The sequence below is a fragment of the Fusarium graminearum genome, chromosome 4 (assembly GCF_000240135.3).
Source record: "Fusarium graminearum PH-1 chromosome 4, whole genome shotgun sequence".
Classification (NCBI taxonomy): Eukaryota; Fungi; Ascomycota; class Sordariomycetes; order Hypocreales; family Nectriaceae; genus Fusarium; species Fusarium graminearum.
This window is the reverse complement of record NC_026477.1, coordinates 1,727,995-1,747,791: the sequence shown is the minus strand read 5'-3', so window position 1 is coordinate 1,747,791 and position 19,797 is coordinate 1,727,995. Positions and strand designations below refer to the sequence as shown.

Below are 19,797 nucleotides of genomic sequence, written 5' to 3'. Positions count from 1 at the left end.
GTAATATCTAGGCAAAGCGATGAGTTGGATACAGGCGCGATAAAACGACTACAACAAGTGCTTCTGCCGAGGGAGCATCTTTCAAGCATAACGGGGTTTCAGTTTATAATAAGACAAGCGACTTATCAGTATTGAACATATAGATAGATATATTACGCCTATGAAATGTGTTGTGGATGGCTCATGGGCCGTGTGCTTTATGCAACAAACAATCAAATCACAAAAGAAACTGAAGAGCATATAACCCGAAATATCCTTTTCAAGATACGTTATCCCATTGATTAACGCCCAAAACCAGAAACCATACACCGCACGAAGCCCATCAAGGCAATCGCCCACCATAAAACCAGATAAATCCAAACCAATATCTGGTTGGAATCGACATAAACGTGCAAAAGACAACATGGTTAACCCTGTCCGTCCTGCTCATATAACGGAGTCGAGCAACGAACTAACCCCTCCCAATACTCAGATCGAAGATCACCAATCGACCTGTTTTATCCCCATCCATGGGTTACGACCGCCTAGAAATTGTATAGACCCAACCCGCGATCACAACGGCGAAGTCAAACGACAATCACACATTGCGAACCGAGCAATAAATTTGTTCAAACAATCAAGTAGAACAACGAGAATATCGACGCACAATGTCATAGCGTCATGACCAAAAACATTATGTCCACCCTGTGGACCCCCATTCGTGAACCGCGATACCATCCAACCTTTTCGAGCCGATTCGAATGCAAGCCACAAGATAATAGTGCTGAAGTAATAAACAAGAATAACGCCTTAGTTATTAGGCTAAAAGAGACCAGAGGCGATGGCCTGGTCGGTATTGAGAAGATTATTGTGGATTATCGTTTGCGGTCGCCTATGAGTGGAATAGGTCCCATGCCCGTTCACATAGACGGATGAACTCTTCCTTCTTAGCTCGCTGGGTATCAGGGCTGTCTCGTCCGGCACCAAAGGGTCCGCGGGCGCGTGTAGGGGCAGGTCCATGTCCCAGTGGTGGGCTGCCGTCTTCATATTCGGCACGGGTCCTTCGCCTGCTTGTGCTTCGCGACGCATCAATGGGTCGGCTGCCGGGAGCTGGAGAAGGGGGGGTTGGTGGCTGGTGTCCGCCATAGTGGACAAGCTTGGGGAGAAGCTCTGTTCGCCCGCCAGCGAGGTCTTGTTGAGCTTCCTCAGCAGATCGGTACTCACGGCCACGGCCAGGCGTTGGAGCCTGGGGAGGAGGCGGTGGGTGACTGGGAGATGTCAAAGGCCCGCGAGAGCTGGGGCCACTGGGGTAAAGAGACTGAGAAGGAGGAGCATTGTCGGGGTGTGCCGAAAGCCCCTGGCCAAAGACATCACTGATGGGTGGCAATCGGTTGGCCGTCTGGTTAGCAGGAATGTGGTGGATATGAGAAGTATTCGACAGGTTGGATGGCTGGTTGGTGATATGTCGGGTCATAGGAGCAGGGTGTTGTCGGCCGGTAAAGCTGTGGCCAAGGGGCGCAGACTGAATAACTCTCTCATTGGCAAACTGTTCATGAGAGGGAGCAACGATAGAGAGGCCGGGAGGGGCCTTGTTTCGTCGAGACATGCCAGGAGTCTTGGCGGCGAATGCGTCCTTGTCGGGTCCGTCTCCTTTAGCAGATTGCTGGTGAAGTCTGGCCTCGATAATGTGTCGCTGTTGTTCTCTCACTGACATACTTCGCTGCAGCTGCTCCTTCATGACAGGATCTTGGGTGACGAAGCCAGGAGAGAGGCAAGCAATACCAACTTCTTGAATAGCCAGGCCGTCGCGGGCAGTCATGGGCCGTGCCGATGTTGGCTGGTTGGATTTGGGTGTGTTCTTGGATAGATCGAGTTTGCGCGGTCGAGGTCGCGTGTTGGTCATGCTGGGAGAAGCAGGCTCCTTCTTTACGATAATTCTAGGGGGTGCGCCAGCGGATCGGGAGCTGCAAGGGAAATTAGCAAGGGACCAATGAATTGAGATTTTTTCTTGTCGAGAGAAAAGAAATATCAGTAACTTACGCGCTAGATGGTGATGACTTGTTACCTTGACCAGCAGCTTTGGGGCTGCTGCTGGTGGACTGAGCTGTCGCATGCGAATTTGAAAGATTGAGAGAGGAACGTTGTGCTGATGGGGAAGTTCTAGCGGCGGCGGCCGACGTGGAGGGAGCGGGCAGTTCAGGATTGGAGAATCTTTCGTGGGGAGCGGGAGAGGGAGCCATGGCAATTGCAGCACTCATAATGAAAAGAGCGAGTGCAGGGTTGTGGGAATTGGCGGCAGGTGGTTCGTGTTGTAAGGAGATGAAAGAGCTGCAAGGAGAGGCCAAAAAGGCAAAGCCAGAGCGAGCCGAGTAACTGGGTTTTTCTGGGTCTCGCGAGCCTTAGGGTTCCGGTTCCTGTCTTTGGGGAGCCAGATGAATGAATCGGTCGGCGAGGACCGTGGAATGAGACAGGAATGGAAGCGATCGTGGAAATAGGTAGGTACTGCACGGCTTGATTGAGTCCTGGTCTTGGTCTTGACGTGGGAGAAAAGGGAAGAAAAAAGAAGCGTGAGCAGGGCGTCCGGAACCACGAAGAGAGGCCGGGTCGGGCTAGAAGAGAGAATAGATAGGTACAATAGCTCAGCTCGGGCGACAAACCCAAGGTAGAGTGTCTGGTTGGTTAGTCGGTTTGGTGGATGGTTCGACGACGGCGGCTCTTCTTTTTGCGTTGCGCTCTGACTTGGGTCCAAGCTCAAAGCGGGTGGTTCAGCTCTGTACGAGATGTGACAGACAGACGGACAGACAGAACAGGAGTAGGAATAGGTTGATTGTCTTCTCTTGTATTTTTTGGTGACAAAGAGAAACAGAGGTATTCCACAGAATAATGGATCGAAAGAAAAGGAAAAGAAAAAGAAAAAGAAAAGATACGGAATGATTAGTCTCTCTTCTTGTTGCCAATAACCGACTCTGAGAAAAGCCAGGGGGCGTCAATGTGGCTCGGACGATCGACTGTATCAAATTCGGTACGGGGCGTAGGTTTGGGCTGTTGGCTCCAGCTCGGCAGGGCCGCGTTTCGCGTGGTTTCGCTCAACCCAGTTCGGTTTTAGTTGGCTTCCAGATCAGTTGGTAGGTGACAGAATTCCTTATTCCGTCAATTGATGGTTGTATGTTTGTAGGGCGATGGTCGCTAGATCAATCAATACCCTCGGGTAAATGCCAAATTGTCAATCGAGAAAGAAAGAAAGATTCCTTCCTGCTTTTGGGAGCTGGACAAGGAGGCCTGTAAGTACTTGACAGTACAGCGCAGCTCAAGCGGCTAGCCAACAGTGTAAGCTGCAAGACCGTGGGCCACAGGCGATGGATCAGCGAATGAAGAGATTCCCACAGCCGACTGTAAATGTGACGAGGCGGAGAGAGGCGTTGGTGTCGGCGGTAGCAACAGTGCAGTAGTGAGAGTGAGCTATCACAGGCAGGCCAGTCGAAGAGATATGATGATGTTGATGTTGATGAGAAACTAACAAGAACCCACGACGACGGAAGGAAGAAAGGATAACAACAGAAAAGAATCAACCAGCTGACGATGAGGGGTTGGTTGGGCACCTGGCGATGTTTTATTTGGTGCTAATATATTTTATGAAGGGGGATACGGGGAAAAGTGACACAAAGGCATGGCGCCTGGCCCGTAACTTGAAGCAATGGACCCAACCTGGCGAGACGAGCCAAGGGACATGGATGGGATCGAGAGAATAGAAAACAGCTAGGGTGGCCCTGGTTGGCCACATGCTTGGATGCTGAAGGGGGGTGAGGCTAGTATCCATAACCAATCCAAAGGCTGAAAGTGAATGAATGAACTTCTAATAACTGTCCATCAAAGTTAGACTTGATGAGGACCAGTGCTGAAACCCCTATCCTATCCAGATATTTGCCAGCTCTCATCGGTCCGCAAAACAAGTCAGACCAAGGCAATAGCATCGTGACCGGCGAGCCGTATCGAATTGACAAGCGGGCAAATAGACTAGATACATATCCTCAGAAACGGCACATGAAGTGAGAGGCATGGCGAACCGGGGTTGAGGTGGTCCTCACCTGAATCCTGCTGCTGGCTGCACACAACCCAAGCCAACCGTCGGCCACTCGTTGTCGACTTTGTCGGCATGAGTTTTGCCCTCACCGTTGCTGTCGGTTTGATACTGTATGTACTTTATCCTTCTACTAACAAACCATTCGACGTGGCCCCAGTTGCTGCTGATAGAACTTTTATCCCTGTTTGAGCTTTGAGCTGTTGACATGCGCACGAGTTGTACCTGTCGGACGGCCCATGCGCTGTATTTTTCCGTGCAGCCACCCACAGATACATGCGATGTCGTTGGCCTGTAACAGCACAGTATGCGATGCTTATTCGGATGGTCCTTATTTTCAAATGTTGATCCCATGAACATCGGCCAAGCTGCCGATTGATATACGAGTGTTTTTGCCCAAGTGGACTTGTTTGACATGGCCTTGTTTGAAGATCTGAATTCGGGCTGACCGCCCCTCGATTCTGATATAATCCTCATGTCGATCTCAGACACGCCAAACAAGCAAACCGTCTGCCGAGCAGCAACATGTCTTGCAGTCCCAACACTGGTCTCACATCAATAATGAGGACGAATTCGCTGTGAGCCGTACCACAACCATCTGTCGTACCGTGTTTCCAGGCACAAAGCCACAAGCAGGGTCCTACAGGGACGGGGGGGAGTGGTGCGGACCAACAAACAGGGTTGTCTAGAATCTTGAATCTATTCAACCTCATTCCTGTCAGAAAGCCTCTACAGCCTGTAACGGTCAGTGTCAGCATCTTGAGTTAGAGCCTTGTGATGGAAGGCTTCTTGATGCTCGCCGCTAGCGTACCCCATGGCGCTGGTACGCTAACAGTCTCAAGGTCGCTGGTTGGTAGCCCCGGGATAGGCCAAAGCCGGGCCATTTGAAGGAACGATGCAGCTTATTTCGTCAACGATCCACGGCCTAGTCAACTGATAGTGTCCATCCAAATAGACAAGCAAATAGCTGTAGCCAATGATGGCTTGTTGGCTCTCTGTCACCAGCGAACGAAGAGTACTAAAAGGGAAGAGAAAGGAGGTCTCGATTGGATGATTCGATACAGGTTGTTGGTGCAAAGTTTTGGCGGTTCTAGCTTCCAGCCAAGCGATAGGCAGGTGAGAACCGTAGCTGCCGAATCGGCCTCGCATTTCGTCCCATCCCATCACGAGACGAGACTTTTTGACTCCCCATACTTGGTGGAAGCGGGCAAAGAACGAAAGATGGCATGCATGTACGGATACTCTAACTGCACAGTAAGCCGGTGAGATCGGGGGCCTTCCTCGTTTGGGGGGTAGTCCGCATGGGTGCCCTTGCCCTTGCCCTTTCACATCTGAAGACCGGGTTTGAGAGGTGAGTATCCTAACGCTGGAAAAGACTATTCCGAGGCAAAACAACGATCCTCGCTATCCTCACAACATGAGCAAAATCTGTCTCGTCCGAGGTTATAATGTTTTATGATTGCATTGCCTTGTGACTACTAATTTCCTCCTGCCTTAATACCTCCCTAATCAAGTCTCTAGTTTTTTCCCATAAGCAGTTACAGACATCATTCATATCCTCTAGACCTAGCCTCCCCCACCACCTCTACTTTTGTCCACTCTCTCACACACTGAAACTTGCCCCTCACTCACACTCAAAACCCCAAACAGCCTAGGGCCCTGACGATCTTTTGATGGATACCTACATGCAAGTTCGATTTTGTGTCGACCAGATATATCGACGGTCCATGCCACCGCCGTCGTTTGCCATGCTATATCTGCCTCTGCCCCGCCTTAGTTACACCAAAATGCCAATAGTTCGCACTCTAACTTGGGACAGGTTATCAGCATCATCTGGCGAACCATAGCTTCCATACTGGATTACCCAGCATGTGACAAGTCGTATTTGTCTGCTTCAGCATGTTCTTCAAGGAAATCGTGATCTTCACTCAACCCACTCCCTATGGCAATCCGTAGTTGGGATGGGTGATCTGCATTCGTCCTCGTCCTCAGCTTCGTCACTCTCCAACCCAACGAACCCGCCAACGATTGACAAGCTCGTCTCCAGAAACTCGAGGGTTGTGTGCTGAGACCATGGAGGTTCGAGAATTACCCTTGCTGCTGTCAAACAATTCAAGGGTTTTCAATAACATCCGATGCCGATATCCAACGAGGGTCTGTCTATATCACACAAAACCCGATAATTCATCTCGGTGGCTTCACAGTGGTGGTCGAGATAGGGTCTTGCTTGCATGACAGCGCTCCAATTCCGTTCTCGAGCCCTCCGACGATCACTGTGTTATGCCCCTTGTCTCTGATCGGGACTCTCCTTGTCCGTCTTGACCAACCATTTGAGGGAAGCTCATTTTCATCGTCGTCAGCGGCCCGCATTCATCTGATCTGCCACTACTCTGTACTCGTGAACAGCAAGCACTTCAGAGACGGATGTTACTCCGGAACACAGTGCTGCACTCATTACTATGGACGGAGGACAAATGCATCGATACCGAGGCAGAGTTGTCCACGACTCATTACAAACTGCCAAGAGAGCGTGACAAAGAAAAGAAAAAAAAGTTGAACGCCATGACCCTTGCGAAATGAAGGAAGGAGCCGCACATCTCCCGCCGTGGACGCCTCAGGTAGCTTCCTGGTTGTTTTAGTTAGAAAGGTTGCTAGCCACGAGGTTCCTCGCATCGGGGAGTATGGTTCTTAACCAAGTTTATCTCTTCTCAATCCTTCATGTCGCTCTCGCTTCTGCTTCGCCTTCAGCGGCGTTTCTATTTCTTCAGGGTCTCGTTGTTCACTACAGTTCTCTCGTGTGTCGTTCGTTGTTCTGTACGTACTAATTCTGTGCTTCATCTCACCTGAGACGGCGTCTCAGGTTAGTAGCTCTGTGGAGGGTTTCCTCCACCTGTGCTGACACTACACACCTCACACTACTGCAACCCAACGCCGCACAACTACGTACCATGCCCAATTCGTTCTGCAGCCACCCTCTTTAGAGCGCCGTCGTTTGCACTTGTTTCGAGATGGCCATGGGACGGCCTGTGATTGGCTTGCTTCTGTTACTCTCAAACATGATCAGAACTAATCCGTGTCACCACCATATGGGTTTAGCCGTCATCTCGACTACCTTCTCCACTTAGACCTTCAACGTTCTCACCGTTTACTGCTTCTTCGCGTCAAGTCAAGTTGGCAGATTAAAAGTGAGGGTATTGAAATTTCCAATATTGCGCTATGTTTCTCTTTTGCGCAACTATGAGAGTCATAACCCTGGTCCGGGGGTATCCTTGATATATGGCCGACTATTGTCTAAAACAGGCGGGTTTAAGATATATTATTACGAGTCGCTATCATATAGCTTAAGATCCTTGAAATTATGGAAACAAATTGCCGACAAAGCACGGTTCGACAAGCCATACTATGTATATGCGGTACAACCATGCGAGCACGGACGACATTGACTTGAGACTGTCAGTTTGTCAGAGCTGATCGAACACTGTTGTTATTAGCTGATATCGCCCTTGCATATATATATTATATGTGCGTCTTGTAAGTTGCGCAGCTTCATGCATTGTTCTTTTTCAGGCGGTGCACGCCTTCACTGCTCATCAGGTTGCACCGCTGTGCACGACAGCTGGCCTTGGTCTTATCGTCCAATCTAAAGTGACCTATATTTGGTATGTGTCTCCTCTGGTAATTTCGCGCGGTTGCACCACTATTTGTTTTGATAGATGAGGCTGTAGGGGTAGAGTTACACCTATGACACACTGAACCATTTACTCTTATTGAGCGAGAGCGCTAGATCGCCAAGATCCTTGCTTTTATGGACAGTCGAGAAAATGAGTATCTGTCTAAATTCAGATTCCCATATATTAAATCCATCCACCTGGTCATGAAAGTCGTGTATGACGAAACGTTCCAGGTGGTGACCGTCAAAGTCCCACCACCAAAACCACTTTTCGCTCAGCACGTTGATCAACAAACCCCCAAAACAACTTTACATGTTATGACACATTTCCAGTGATGTGGTCTATGTGTCAACTTAAACATCACACCGCCATGATGATAATCTCAGGCGTTGACATTGACGACCGAGCTGGCAGCATAGGGTAGGCAAGTTGACGTGTGCATTATCCACTTTCCTATATGTATATGTGAGACATGCAATACGAAGACAGCTGTAAAGGCATAACATAGGTGCTTTCACATACTTACGTTCAGGACACACTTGACCCCGTTGATCATGATGCAAGTTGATTGGAAAGACCGCTCAAACCCCAGCAAGGTTACATGATGGAGAAGGCTGATGATCACTGTGCAAAGCCAATTTACCAACTCCATGGAATGTTTCGCGGGGCACAATGGATATTCTCGTATCAAGGTAGCATTTCAAGCAGATCGAAATATGGCACTATGCTCTATAGCTCACGTGGGAGAAACCGGAATCCTCGAGATTCTCCATGTTTCCAGATTTCTAGAACAGAGCAACGGTCCTAGTGGAAATGAAGGTTTTCGGTTGGAGTAGTGTAGCCTGACTCAGGCCTGATTCTTCGGTGCAAAGTGTAATTATTGGTTTAAAGAGCTGCTGAGAAACTGCTTGTCTCAGTATTGACTTGAGTTTAGGATCGCAATGAGGATAGTAGGTAAGTCCTGAATCTTGTAAGTGGTTGTTGCTACTGCAAGTCTGTAGCGACCAATCAGAGAGTCAGACCTCACTCGAAAAACCAGTGCCCCACAGTTTTTGCTCGGTGCGCCACAGCAGCCTCGCCCAAAAATTTCCATCAAACAATTCGGCAGTAAAAAGATATCTTGTTTGGTAACAACATAATCGGATATTCCACCCAGCACGCCAAAGAAATCACAAAAGTCAAGATCTGAGTCACTTACTCAAGAACTTTATAAAACTACTCAAAAAATGCCTGCCCGATCTAAGGAAGAGCAGCCTCAGGCTGAGGATACCAACATGGAGGATGCCCCAGCCTCTGCGCAGCCTGAGACAAACGATGAGGAGGTTGAGGATGAAGAAGAGGAAGAGGAGATCGAGGCCCAACGAGTTAGAATCGTGAGTCTTACCCCTAATTCAAAGAGCTATTTGCGATGGGTTTACTGACATGATATAGTTGCCGGGCTCAACAGACACTGCTGCCTCATTTGAGTTCACCGACGAAGGTCACACTCTTGGAAATGCTCTGAGATATATCATCATGAAGAAGTACGCATTCCAAAAATTTCTACAAGGGTCTTACTAACAGCACTATAGCCCTGACGTTGAGTTCTGCGCGTACTCGATTCCTCACCCTTCAGAACCTAAGATGAACATCAGAATTCAGACATACAGTATGCATACACGATGCCTGTGATGCTGAGCCTGCTAACAACTTTCTAGGTGGTACTGCAGTCGATGCGCTCAAGAAGGGCTTGGTCGACATCCAGGAAGTATGCGACGTGGTTGCCGATGAGTTCTGGACCAAGAGAGAGGCCTATAATGCTGAGCAGGGCATTGATCGATGAATCTGAAAGCCCAATGCCCAGGGTCTTTAAAAGTGGTTATATTCACAGGAAGCATAATGGAAATAGAGGCGTTTTTTAGGAATTCCTTTCAATGAGATATTTACACAAACAAGCCCCTGGTTGTCCAAATCTAGTTGCGACCCTACGTAATCTGTTAGCTATGATCCCAACCAAGGACTGGTGATTCTGCGCTCACCTCGAGGAAGCCAGTCATGAAGCTGCTTGGTAGTCGCTTGTCACCTCGGAAGTTCTCCTCCTTGAAGTAGGCCATAATATGGTTGGTCTGCTTCCAGAAGTTCATGGTCTCCTGTAGTCGCGGGGTCAGCAAAAAAAACACCCCTCTTGTAGTATCAGCTCATTCTCGGCTGTGAGGCGTGATCGCACCTGGTATTCGGCGTGGGACTTGAATAGAAGAACGTCAACAACGGAAAGCTTGTTCACAAATCGTTGTCGCTCGAATTCTTGTCGCATACGAGTTCTGATGGTGGAAACGGGCATGGGCATGTTGTACATGGTTTGGACTTCGGGGGCCTGGTTTGCGAATTAGCAGCTGTTCGCTCGCGCATTTCCATCGCCCTAGATCTGCGAGAAAGAACAAGCAAAGGGAGCTTCGGTGCAGCTAGGTCGAGGGTGTCTCGGGGGTTCGTAAAACGTACAGCTCGAATCCATTCTCGGTAGGAGGAAAGTACTCGACGCTTGGCGTCGGACCAATTGGCCGCTATTCAGAGCATCAGTATGTTGGAAACTGTAGGCCGGAGAAGTTCAACTCACACTGCGCCGTCTTCTTAGCAAATTGGGTCGGCGTAATGGCCATGGTGGGCAATCAATGCTCTTAAACGTCGGAAACCGCTCTGCTCTGACGTTGACCAGATTCCCGAACCCGAGATGCACGAAAGCACCACGGTGATGAAATCACGTGTTTTAGCGCCACAACTTGATGCACCGCCACGGTATTTCATCTCCCAGTAACAATTTAGCTTTTCGTCAGCGAATGTTGCTTCTCGATCAAAATTACGAGAAACAAGCTGAAGCTGCACAAATTTACACCATTTAGTTTTTCATGCGTTTTCTTGAAAGATCCAAAGTATTGTGTTTATTCTACTGAAACTGTGAAAGAATCTGCTGTTGTGGCTGGTGTCAACTGAGTTCTAGCCGTTCAGTTCACGCTATAAGTTCAACGCCCTTCTATGAAGCAGCCAAACATATTTCTTAATATTCCAGTGAACAAATCGAGAATATATATATTTTAGGTGGTGATGTGAACTCTCTGGTTGTATATGAATGTCTTTACACAAAGTTGAAATTGAAGGTACTTGGTCCTCAGGGTATCAGAAGATGGGCTCCTGTGAGTATGAGACGAAATTAGTAGGCCAGCTTATGTTGATTCAATTAACCTTTTTAGTCTATTTATTTTTGTAGCCTAAAGCTTAGAGGTGAACTTTCCTGCTACTCGATGGTTTAGTATGACAAAGCCCAATACTGACTTTTGCGTTGCCCTCTTGGAGTCATAGAAGGTTCTACTAATGATGAAATAGCCTTACTAATTCTTTTATAATAGATGATGCAAACAATTCCCACCTGCTCAGCAGCCCACTTCTTCCTTTTCATACCAAAATACTAAACTCTGGAAGTCAGCAAAACATTCCAATACTACCTGTCAGGGATACTAGCTGGGTTCCACTTAAGCACATACAACATTCTGCGACTTAGTACAGAGTAGTCATTTATCATCTAACCATCATACTCGCCAACAACAACACCGAATAAAACGAAACAACATCAAACAACAAAATGCCCGCGATCCGACACTCATCGAAGCGCAAGCCGCCGCCTGATGGCTTTGAGGATATCGAGAATGACTTGCTCATCTTCGCCAACAAGATGAAGGACGCTCAAAACAAGCCGCCGCCATCAGGGCCTCGGCACCAAGCGCAATGGGAGATCTTCCAGATTTCGCATCAACGCAGTCGATACGTCTACGAGCTGTACTATGAGAAGGAGGCAATCAGCAAGAAACTATACGACTGGCTGCTAAAGAACGGGTACGCGGATGCCATGCTGATCGCGAAGTGGAAGAAGCAAGGCTACGAAAAGGTTTGTCTCTTCAATCACCACCCTTTTTGCGCGAATACTAACATTTCTCAGCTTTGCTGCTTGCGCTGCATCCAGACAAAGGAAACGAATTTCAATAGCACATGCATCTGCCGCGTGCCGAGAGCGGAGATGAAGGGCGACGAAGACATCGAGTGTGTCAGCTGCGGATGCAGAGGCTGCGCGTCAAGCGATTAGAAAACGTATCACCGATTCTTGAATACGATCGATGGGGGCAATATATTCAGAAGTGCGATGGAAGACAAGGCGTTTGGCGCATTAATAAATCACCAACAAACGGTATTCACAATTCAGGGAAACAAGCGATGCATATCGGCACAATGAGGTAGAAAATCCTTTCATTGACCACATCTCATATTCATAACGTCGTGCTGATACTCCTATCCAGCTTGGAGCTCATTCTCTATTCTATGTCTTGGAAAAGCCAGCTCTTCCACGTCCAAAACGGACGCTTGGTGGAACAAAGGACAAGGACGACATTGCGCCTGTGAGGTCCGCCATCTCCGTATCCGCAGGCTTTTTACTGCCCTGCTTCATTTCCGTTCTCTGCACTGTTGGTGATTTGGGCGACTTTGGTGACTGTGGTGATTTGGGCGCTTGCTGTGGAGAGGTGCTTTCTCCCTCTTTCAGACTAGCCCGTCGTCGAGAGCTTTTCATAGCTTGAGAATTGGTTGACGATCGGCGACGGTGGTGGCTGCCGTCATTCAAGAGGGACCGCCTACCATCGATGCCATCCTTAGTGACGGCAAAGAAGAAGTTTTTGGGATACATGTGCTTGTCAATGAGATGCATGCGTCGCTTCTGATGTGTCATGCACTTGCGTTCACATCCTTCAACAAAACATGAGTACTGCAGTGTGCCAGTCAGCTAGTCTTCCATCTCGGCATAATGGCCTATGGGTATGCGACTTACAGTATGCTCGCCCTGTTCCCTCTTGACAGTTACTAGAGGGTCATGGTATTCCTCAATATGGACGTTGAGGAGATGCTCGGTGGGGAAGTTCTTGCGGCATTCGAGACATCGGTTAGTATGAGACTTGTTGTAGTGCACCTCGTATTCATCGTAGGATCTGAAGGATAGGGGCTCCCTGTGGGGAGGCAGGTTGCATCTCATGGCTATAGTATCCTCTTCGTCGTCGATGGCGGAGTCGAGTTGAGTGACCTTATACACTCGTCTTATAGATGGTTCCACTTGCGTGTACTCAGGATTCGAATCTAGCTCTTCTTCGAGCTCTCGTGAGCGCTTCATTCTCTGCTGTAAGCTTGATTGGAATGGTAGAATTACTTGAGAGCAGATGCTTGACACGATGGAATCGAAGCGGTGTGTGCAGGGTAGTGGCCGCCTGGCTTTGTCGTCAAGTTACAGAGGAAGCGATGGCCTTGTGCTGTCGTAGGAAGAGGTACACGTAGAGTCGTCATGCGCGAGAGGAAAGTTATGAAAAGAAGCTACCAAAAAGCCGGGATGTCGATATGATCTGTGAGAACTCCTACATTGCCTGAAGTTGGAGGCTCGCCCGATACAATGGTGGGGGTTTCCTCGATGCGCTAGAGTGATAGACGGGCTGGGTGAGGGGCACATGGCAGCCCAGCCAGACGAAGATGAGTTGTACAGAAAGCACGGGCCATATACCGAGTTGAATAGATCCTATTGACGGGTACCTAATGTCTAAATTTACAGCTGATGAACCAGGAAACCATCCTAGTAGTGTAGCATTCGAACGCAGGCCATATTTATTTTGCATCCCTGGAATAAATCATGATGAATTTCTGATAGAATTTGTAATTCTAGGTTAGTACGAAGTAGTTCAGTATCAGTAGAAGAAAGCTTGCTCGATCAATGGAATCTCCCTTGCACTACAACGAATCCCTGCACTCCATGTATGACGGATTTATAAAGTCATCAGAAAAAATAGCCTGCGGAAATTCTTCGCTAGTGGCCGATAATGATGCGTTCAAGCACACGATATTCCAGGGTCCAGGTGATTTTCAGCAAGGCTCGACCCGAAGTAAACCCATGGGGCAGTGAGACCTGGACGCCTGCTACAAACCCTTCTGTGCGTGCCTTGGAACTTCTGCGACCCAAGTAAGGTTCCCGCCCGGCCTGCTTGAACTTCAACCTCGAGTCACAACTGGAGCGATACTTTTTTTCCCGCTCCCCATTGTATTCACTCACCAAGGTTAATTATTTACGCTCCGTCTGCGGCGCAATTATAAGGACAGACCTGAATCATCCTGTCCAAATTTCATTTTGCGTGTATTTATTTACCTTTCTTTGCCTTGGACTTACTTTCTTCTCTCCTCTCGTCTCCCCTCGTCTCCCCCTCTCTTCGCCAATGTTTGTCTTCTCGGCCTACGATTCCATTTTCGCGAGCCGAGTTTGGTGCCAATCCTCAACCCAACAGCCCGACCTGCGAATGAGTTATGGACCGACGCCCTCTCCATGATCCCGCCGCAAAGAAAGCATGAACGAAAAGCTCTAAGATCGATATCGACGCTCTAGAATTGTGCCGCGACACCTTTCGTTTTGCCTCGCACCTCTGCGTCCACGCTCACGCTCACGTCTACGTCTACGCCTACGTTGACGACTGACCCCTTGCGCATTCCACGTTTGCACCCCGAACCCACCGATTTTGTGACTATGGAGTCAGAGTCCGCGACCGCGAACGGCCAGGCCGCACCTCCCGAACACGCAGACCTCTCTGGTAAGGCCAGACAAACGTGGCGGTAAGTCGAATTGTCGTCATCTTGCAAAAGCTTCAAGGGATTATTGTTCGTTGCTTTATACAAATATACCCCGCCAAACATGCGTTCGATGACCAGGGCTTGCGCAAACACCACGCACTAGTTAGTATAAGCAGCAAGGACAAGAAACTGACATTCACTCTCTAGTGCGGCAGTCAAGCTGCGAAAGATTTTGACAAAGCACCTGGACAAGCTTCCAAAAGACAGCAACTCGGGCGTTGACATTTCTCAATTCGAGGCGATTGACTCTCAACTGGAAAAGTAAGAACCATCACGTTTCAGTCCAGTGCGTTCCTGAAGCTGATAACCCTTATCCAACAGATTCCGCCTTGCCTGTGTGCAAACCATATACCTCGACTTCGAATATGCCGTCGCCGAGCGTACCGACCACATCATGTGGACGGTACATACTAATATCAACAACGAATACCGACGAACCCTGGGCCGCCTCCGACACCTGGCGCAAAACTCGGACAAGCAAAAGGCTGATAAGACAGCCAACGACAAGCGCAACGGTGACAAGTCCAAGGGAGACAAACAAACCACCCCAAAGCAGAAGAATGACAAGCGCAATGTGGAGAAACGCAAGTTTGGCGATAAGTACCTGGGTTTCCTACACGTCGCTCAGGAATTTTACAAGGGATATGTGCAGCGACTTTCTGCTCGATACGACATCCCGGAACTGAAGCGTATTGCCAAGGGAATTGAGGTTGACGGATCCTCTACCAGTGATGCCATCAGCCCTGTCCCGAACCAGATTTACCCGCTCGTCGTCAACTCTTGCCATTTCACCCTCATATGCCTTGGCGACCTGGCACGCTACCAGGTCCAATCGGGACTGAAGAAGTCAGGTTACAGAATCGCCTTGGCCTACTACAGCCTCGCACATGATTTGAAACCGTATTCCGGTTTCCCTTTCCACCAGATGGGTATCATTAGCCTCGAAGAAGGCAAAGATCTAGATACCGTTTACTACTTTTACCGCAGCAATGCAACTGCCGATCCTCACCCCAACGCAAAACAGAGTCTCGAGTCCAAGTTTAAGACTCTATTCCAGCCGGACAAGAATCCGCCTAAGAAGCAAACACGCGTGCCGAGCGATGCATTTGTAACATGGTTCATAAAGCTTCACGCTTCCTATTACAGGGACGAGACCATGGCAGGCAGTTCCGAGCTCGAGAGGGAAGTCCTGCATCGGCTTGATATGGCTTCTAAGAACCCCGAATATTCTGAAGTTCTATTCAAGATGACCCTCATCAACATGTCGAGCTACCACGTCGCCTCTCAGAAGTATACTGGTAAGTATTCTTGCACTACCCTGTCTTATTGCACTCCTCTAACGCAAAGCAGAGGCCCAATCGCCTGCAGCATCCCGATTCTGCCACCATACTCTGCGCATCAATGCGCAGTTTATCCTTGCATTTTGCTTAGTCCTTGCTTCTGAGCTTACTGAAATCGTTAGCCGTGAAAGCCATGCTTCCGAGGACCCCACTATTGCCAAATCGTCTCCTGTTATTGAGTCTCTTTTGCCTTTGCTGCGAATCTACGGCATGTGGCTTGCCGCCCGCCGCCAGGAAATCTTTGCTGCTGGTCAAGCTCTTGGTACTGTTCTGCCAGACATGATGAAGGCTATCTCTAAGGTCTTCTCGCTGCTCTGCAATGATAAATACACCCAGGAAGCGCTGGCATCGTGTCCCTATCTTCTTGCCGAAGATGTCGAGACACAGGGTTTGCTTCCTCTCGCCGAGGATAAAGTCCCTGAGGCATGCCGGTACTACTGTTCAGACAATGGGGCTTTGAAGCCAAGACTGCCATCCCCAGAGCACCGACTCAGCTCCTTCCAGGAGATACTGGCCAGAATCTTGGACATTCTCCGATGCGGCTATTTCCTGGCTGAAGATGACTCGTGCCCGCTTAGCTACCAGGTCTTGAAGCAAGGTCTCGTCTTTGAACATACGCCACTGCCTGCCCAGAACGAGCCGGCTCATCAACCCATATCTATTGTGAATTCTCCTGCTAGAGAGACAAAGAGCAAGACTAAAATCGCAAGCCATCAGCGCAAGACTTCTGAAAGTCGGCAGGTGGACAACCGCCCCGAATTCAACGGAACTGCGAGAAGATCTTTCGCGGCATCTCCCGAGACTCAACTTCCAAGAGAAGAGCCTTCCCCCGACGATGCTGATAACACTGTTATCAACATGCTCACACCTTTCCTAAGGCCACCTACCCCCGAGAAGGTTCAGTCAAACCATCAGTCCACTGACGAAACCTCCTACGGAATGAACAGTACCACAGCAAACGAGGTGTTTGAAATGCTTCATGCTGAACCAACCCCTGCTGACTCTTTGCCCTCTGGCAAGTTTGAGCCTTTGCCTTGGGCCTGGATGTACACACCTACGCCTCACAGGGACAGTGACGCTTCTACTCCAGCATACAAGGGTGCTTTTGACGCCTCTGTTAGCCCTATCATTGCATCGCGGGAGATGTCACGAAACGTCAGCACGTTTGAGGATCCTTATACTAACTCTACGCCTCAGCTACCCGCCATGCCAATCCCTCGGGCTACCAGTGGCATGATGGCAAGTCCTCGCATCGCTTCTGCAGCTGAAGAGGCCCACCGCAATAATCTGCTACAGACCTTTGGCAGTCCCAGCGCCCCTCGAAGCTCTTCGTTGAGCCAATGGGGCCAGAGCTCAAGCCGTCTTCCCAGCAACCCGAATTTGCAGTCCTATGTCCATCGCCAGGTCTCTAATGGTTACCCTACATCATCTACTATGTCTGGATTCTCTCATTCAAGCAGCCTATACCAGGGTACCCCTTCTAACGGGGCGTCTTTTGGCATGCCAAATGGAGGCTACATGGATATGAGTCGCTATGATCGCAGCCGCACCCAGGAGTCGGTGCCAGCCTCTTCAGGCCGGCGTTTCCAGATGGATGAGACGACATCTAGCTATGATGCTGCCATTTTGCAGGCTGCATTCTACGGCAACAAGTAGAGGCTGAAGATGTGTAAGAACGAAACTACCTTCTCTTCCCGTGCTTCTAAGAGGGAAGCCCATTTTACCCAAGTCCGTTGCCGGTCATTGCGCCCTCGAAATTCTTAATTTCCAGACAAGACATTCAGAGTCCAACGCGATCGGCCGCCAGATCGACGATGCGTTGTTTGGCAACAGTCCACGTACCTGCATGTGACCTGACTTTTTGGAGTTCCTCTGCGGCGGTTAAAGATGTCGGCATGATCGATCAGCTCGCACATGCAACATGCTCTGTTATTTTTGGATGTGCGAGTCTCTACATTGATTTGGATGCGGATCCCTACAGCTGGTTCAGCTTATCGCGCAGGTCGGTTCGGTGTCATCAGGTATAAGACAAGTGTGCTGGCTTGGACGCCGTTCGTCGGTGCAAGATCTTGGGTTCTCAAGCAAGAAGTCATTCATTTTTATGTTCACTCAGATAATATGCTTGCCAAATACTCGATATCGTGGAGGATACCATGCCGCTTAGTGCGCTTGGGAGCCCACAGTTGGGGTATTACTCTCCCTTTGGATGCAAACGCCGTTGTTGAAACCGTTTCCCTTTTCCCTTGCAACGCCGAACCACATTCAAACTCTCAAGCAGGGTTTGAAAGATGAGTTGTTAACAAATTTAAGCAGCCTGGTAGGTTTGCTTGGGGAAGGGGTACCTGGGGTTGAGTTAGCCGCGAGTTATCATAGTGGTTGCTTGATGAGGTTGGTGCCCTTGTCCATGGGCTATACTGTAGGAAAGATAGGCAGAGTAACGGAAAAACAGAGATTTTTAAAAAACAATAAGATGAGGGCAAGTGTTGGTGTGAACTTACGAAGGTCCGAGCTCCTGGATGCTCAGACGAGCGAGCCATTGTCCCATGTCAATGCTGGTCTCCAGAGGCTTGCCCTGGAGGATACCTGCCAGTAGACCACCAGCAAAGGCATCGCCGGCGCCGTTGGTATCGTTGATCTTCTCCGTCTCAATGGCGTGAACGGGGAATTCCTTGATCTCATCCTCACCCTGGATAGCAACCAGGGTAGGGTCGGTACCCTGAGTGATGATGGCAACTCGCTTTCTCTGGCTGTTCTCCTTGGGAAGGTTGGCAAGGTGCTTGGCGACATCCTTGGGCTCCTTGCTGGGGAGGTCGTGGGACTCGGCGTAGGCGGCAGCCTCAGTCTCATTACCAATGATGTAATCCCAGAAGGGGGCGCTGGCATCGACAACCTCCTTGAAGAATTGGGGAATGAAGGGAGCAGAGAGCGAGAGGACGAATGGCTTGTTGTCCTTAGCAGCCTGCTTGGCGAGCTCCATGATGGCAGGAGGGCAGACTAATACACGTTAGCATGATGCGATACCGTAATAGAGAAGCCCTGTCTGAAGCGTTTCTTACCAGTGAAGTGGAAACCACCGACGTAGTAGACCTCGGCGTTCTCAACGAGCTTCCAGATCTCGGGCTTCTTCAGGTGGTCAAGGTCGTAGTGGTTGGCAGCACCGAGGTCAGTGCACAAGCTTCGGTTGTGACCGGTAATGATGGCACCGCAACGGCCAGTCTTCTCCTTGGGATCGACACGGTACTCGACGCGGAGGCCAGCAGCCTTGACGGCGTCGTGAAGGATGGCAGAGTACTTGTCGTCACCAGCACCACCAACGTAGACAACGCTGTTGGGAGGAAGGATGTACTGGGCGCCTCGAGCACTGTTCTGAGCAGCACCGCCAGCAATGAGCTTGGCATCGTAGTTGTTGAGGAGATCCTCGTAGAGAGGGATGTGCTTCTCCTCAGCGAGGATAGCATCGTTAGGCTTGAGGCCGTACTTGTCCAGAAGAGCCTGGTCACCCTGAGCCTGGATGTCTACAAGAGACCAAAAGGTAACCTGTCAGCAATTGATCGATGTGGAACATGTTGGTGTAAGCGGGTAATAGATTCAATTTCAATGGAACCGGCATTGAGAGGTGTCTATTATCTGAAGACTGAATTAAGTAAAGCTTACCGAGGAGAGGGTTCTCCAGACAGAAGAGAGAGTATTCTTTAACGGAAGACATTGTGCTTAATTGTCTCGTCTGGTATACACGGTATGGTGAGGTAGATACGAATAAGGGTGTAGCTTTGGAGGGGAAGAGTTTGAGACGAATGGAGGGGTCAACCGCTCCGGTGGGGTTTAGACGTGGGGCTTGTTTCTTCGGCAGCCGAACGGGAGTGACGCTGGCAAAGCTGCGAGTCCACGTGCGATAGGTGGGAGTGAGAGAGGGAAGCTTGAGGGAAGAGGATGGTTTTGTCAACATCATTGTGTTGAGATATGCGATTGGCAGCACTTGTGTAGAGAGATGTATATCAATTGAGGAATAGTTTATCTGTTTGACGGGAGTATGTTTGATCAAAGTTAAGATTGA

General features: G+C 49.4%; 8 protein-coding genes across 8 annotated transcripts; 3 read left to right on the top strand and 5 right to left on the bottom strand.

Annotated features, from left to right (window-relative positions):
* Nucleotides 1-161: 161 nt before the first annotated feature.
* Nucleotides 162-2,842, bottom strand: FGSG_06938 (uncharacterized protein). Its single transcript, XM_011328305.1, has 2 exons — nt 2,020-2,842; nt 162-1,943 (listed from the first exon to the last, which is right to left on the bottom strand). The coding sequence occupies exons 1-2, from the start codon at nt 2,235-2,237 to the stop codon at nt 872-874; spliced, it is 1,290 nt and encodes a 429-aa protein (XP_011326607.1). The 5' UTR covers nt 2,238-2,842; the 3' UTR covers nt 162-871.
* A 1,218-nt stretch (nt 2,843-4,060) lies between these two features.
* On the bottom strand, nt 4,061-4,534 carry FGSG_13019 (uncharacterized protein; the record flags this gene model as incomplete). Its single annotated transcript, XM_011328304.1, has 1 exon — nt 4,061-4,534. One exon carries the CDS (start codon nt 4,532-4,534, stop codon nt 4,061-4,063), a length of 474 nt encoding a protein of 157 aa, XP_011326606.1.
* Nucleotides 4,535-8,954: 4,420 nt separating this feature from the next.
* On the top strand, nt 8,955-9,550 carry FGSG_06937 (DNA-directed RNA polymerases I and III 16 kDa polypeptide; the record flags this gene model as incomplete). Its single annotated transcript, XM_011328303.1, has 4 exons — nt 8,955-9,101; nt 9,160-9,251; nt 9,300-9,376; nt 9,426-9,550. 4 exons carry the CDS (start codon nt 8,955-8,957, stop codon nt 9,548-9,550), a joined length of 441 nt encoding a protein of 146 aa, XP_011326605.1.
* On the bottom strand, nt 9,223-10,414 carry FGSG_06936 (uncharacterized protein). The gene is made up of 5 exons (XM_011328302.1): nt 10,322-10,414; nt 10,207-10,268; nt 9,935-10,081; nt 9,747-9,857; nt 9,223-9,692 (listed from the first exon to the last, which is right to left on the bottom strand). The coding sequence occupies exons 1-5, from the start codon at nt 10,362-10,364 to the stop codon at nt 9,681-9,683; spliced, it is 375 nt and encodes a 124-aa protein (XP_011326604.1). The 5' UTR covers nt 10,365-10,414; the 3' UTR covers nt 9,223-9,680.
* A 927-nt stretch (nt 10,415-11,341) lies between these two features.
* On the top strand, nt 11,342-11,839 carry FGSG_06935 (cell cycle control protein cwf14; the record flags this gene model as incomplete). Its single annotated transcript, XM_011328301.1, has 2 exons — nt 11,342-11,644; nt 11,696-11,839. 2 exons carry the CDS (start codon nt 11,342-11,344, stop codon nt 11,837-11,839), a joined length of 447 nt encoding a protein of 148 aa, XP_011326603.1.
* Nucleotides 11,840-11,969: 130 nt separating this feature from the next.
* Nucleotides 11,970-12,910, bottom strand: FGSG_06934 (uncharacterized protein; the record flags this gene model as incomplete). The annotated part of the gene is made up of 2 exons (XM_011328300.1): nt 11,970-12,511; nt 12,575-12,910. The coding sequence occupies 2 exons, from the start codon at nt 12,908-12,910 to the stop codon at nt 12,071-12,073; spliced, it is 777 nt and encodes a 258-aa protein (XP_011326602.1). The 3' UTR covers nt 11,970-12,070.
* Nucleotides 12,911-13,607: 697 nt separating this feature from the next.
* FGSG_06933 (uncharacterized protein) lies at nt 13,608-17,399 on the top strand (the record flags this gene model as incomplete). The annotated part of the gene is made up of 5 exons (XM_011328299.1): nt 13,608-13,715; nt 14,162-14,385; nt 14,551-14,664; nt 14,725-15,701; nt 15,754-17,399. 5 exons carry the CDS (start codon nt 13,608-13,610, stop codon nt 17,397-17,399), a joined length of 3,069 nt encoding a protein of 1,022 aa, XP_011326601.1.
* On the bottom strand, nt 16,127-19,787 carry FGSG_06932 (uncharacterized protein). Its single transcript, XM_011328298.1, has 4 exons — nt 19,398-19,787; nt 18,800-19,258; nt 18,242-18,737; nt 16,127-18,085 (listed from the first exon to the last, which is right to left on the bottom strand). Exons 1-4 carry the CDS (start codon nt 19,687-19,689, stop codon nt 18,049-18,051), a joined length of 1,284 nt encoding a protein of 427 aa, XP_011326600.1. The 5' UTR covers nt 19,690-19,787; the 3' UTR covers nt 16,127-18,048.
* Between the last annotated feature and the right edge of the window lie 10 nt (nt 19,788-19,797).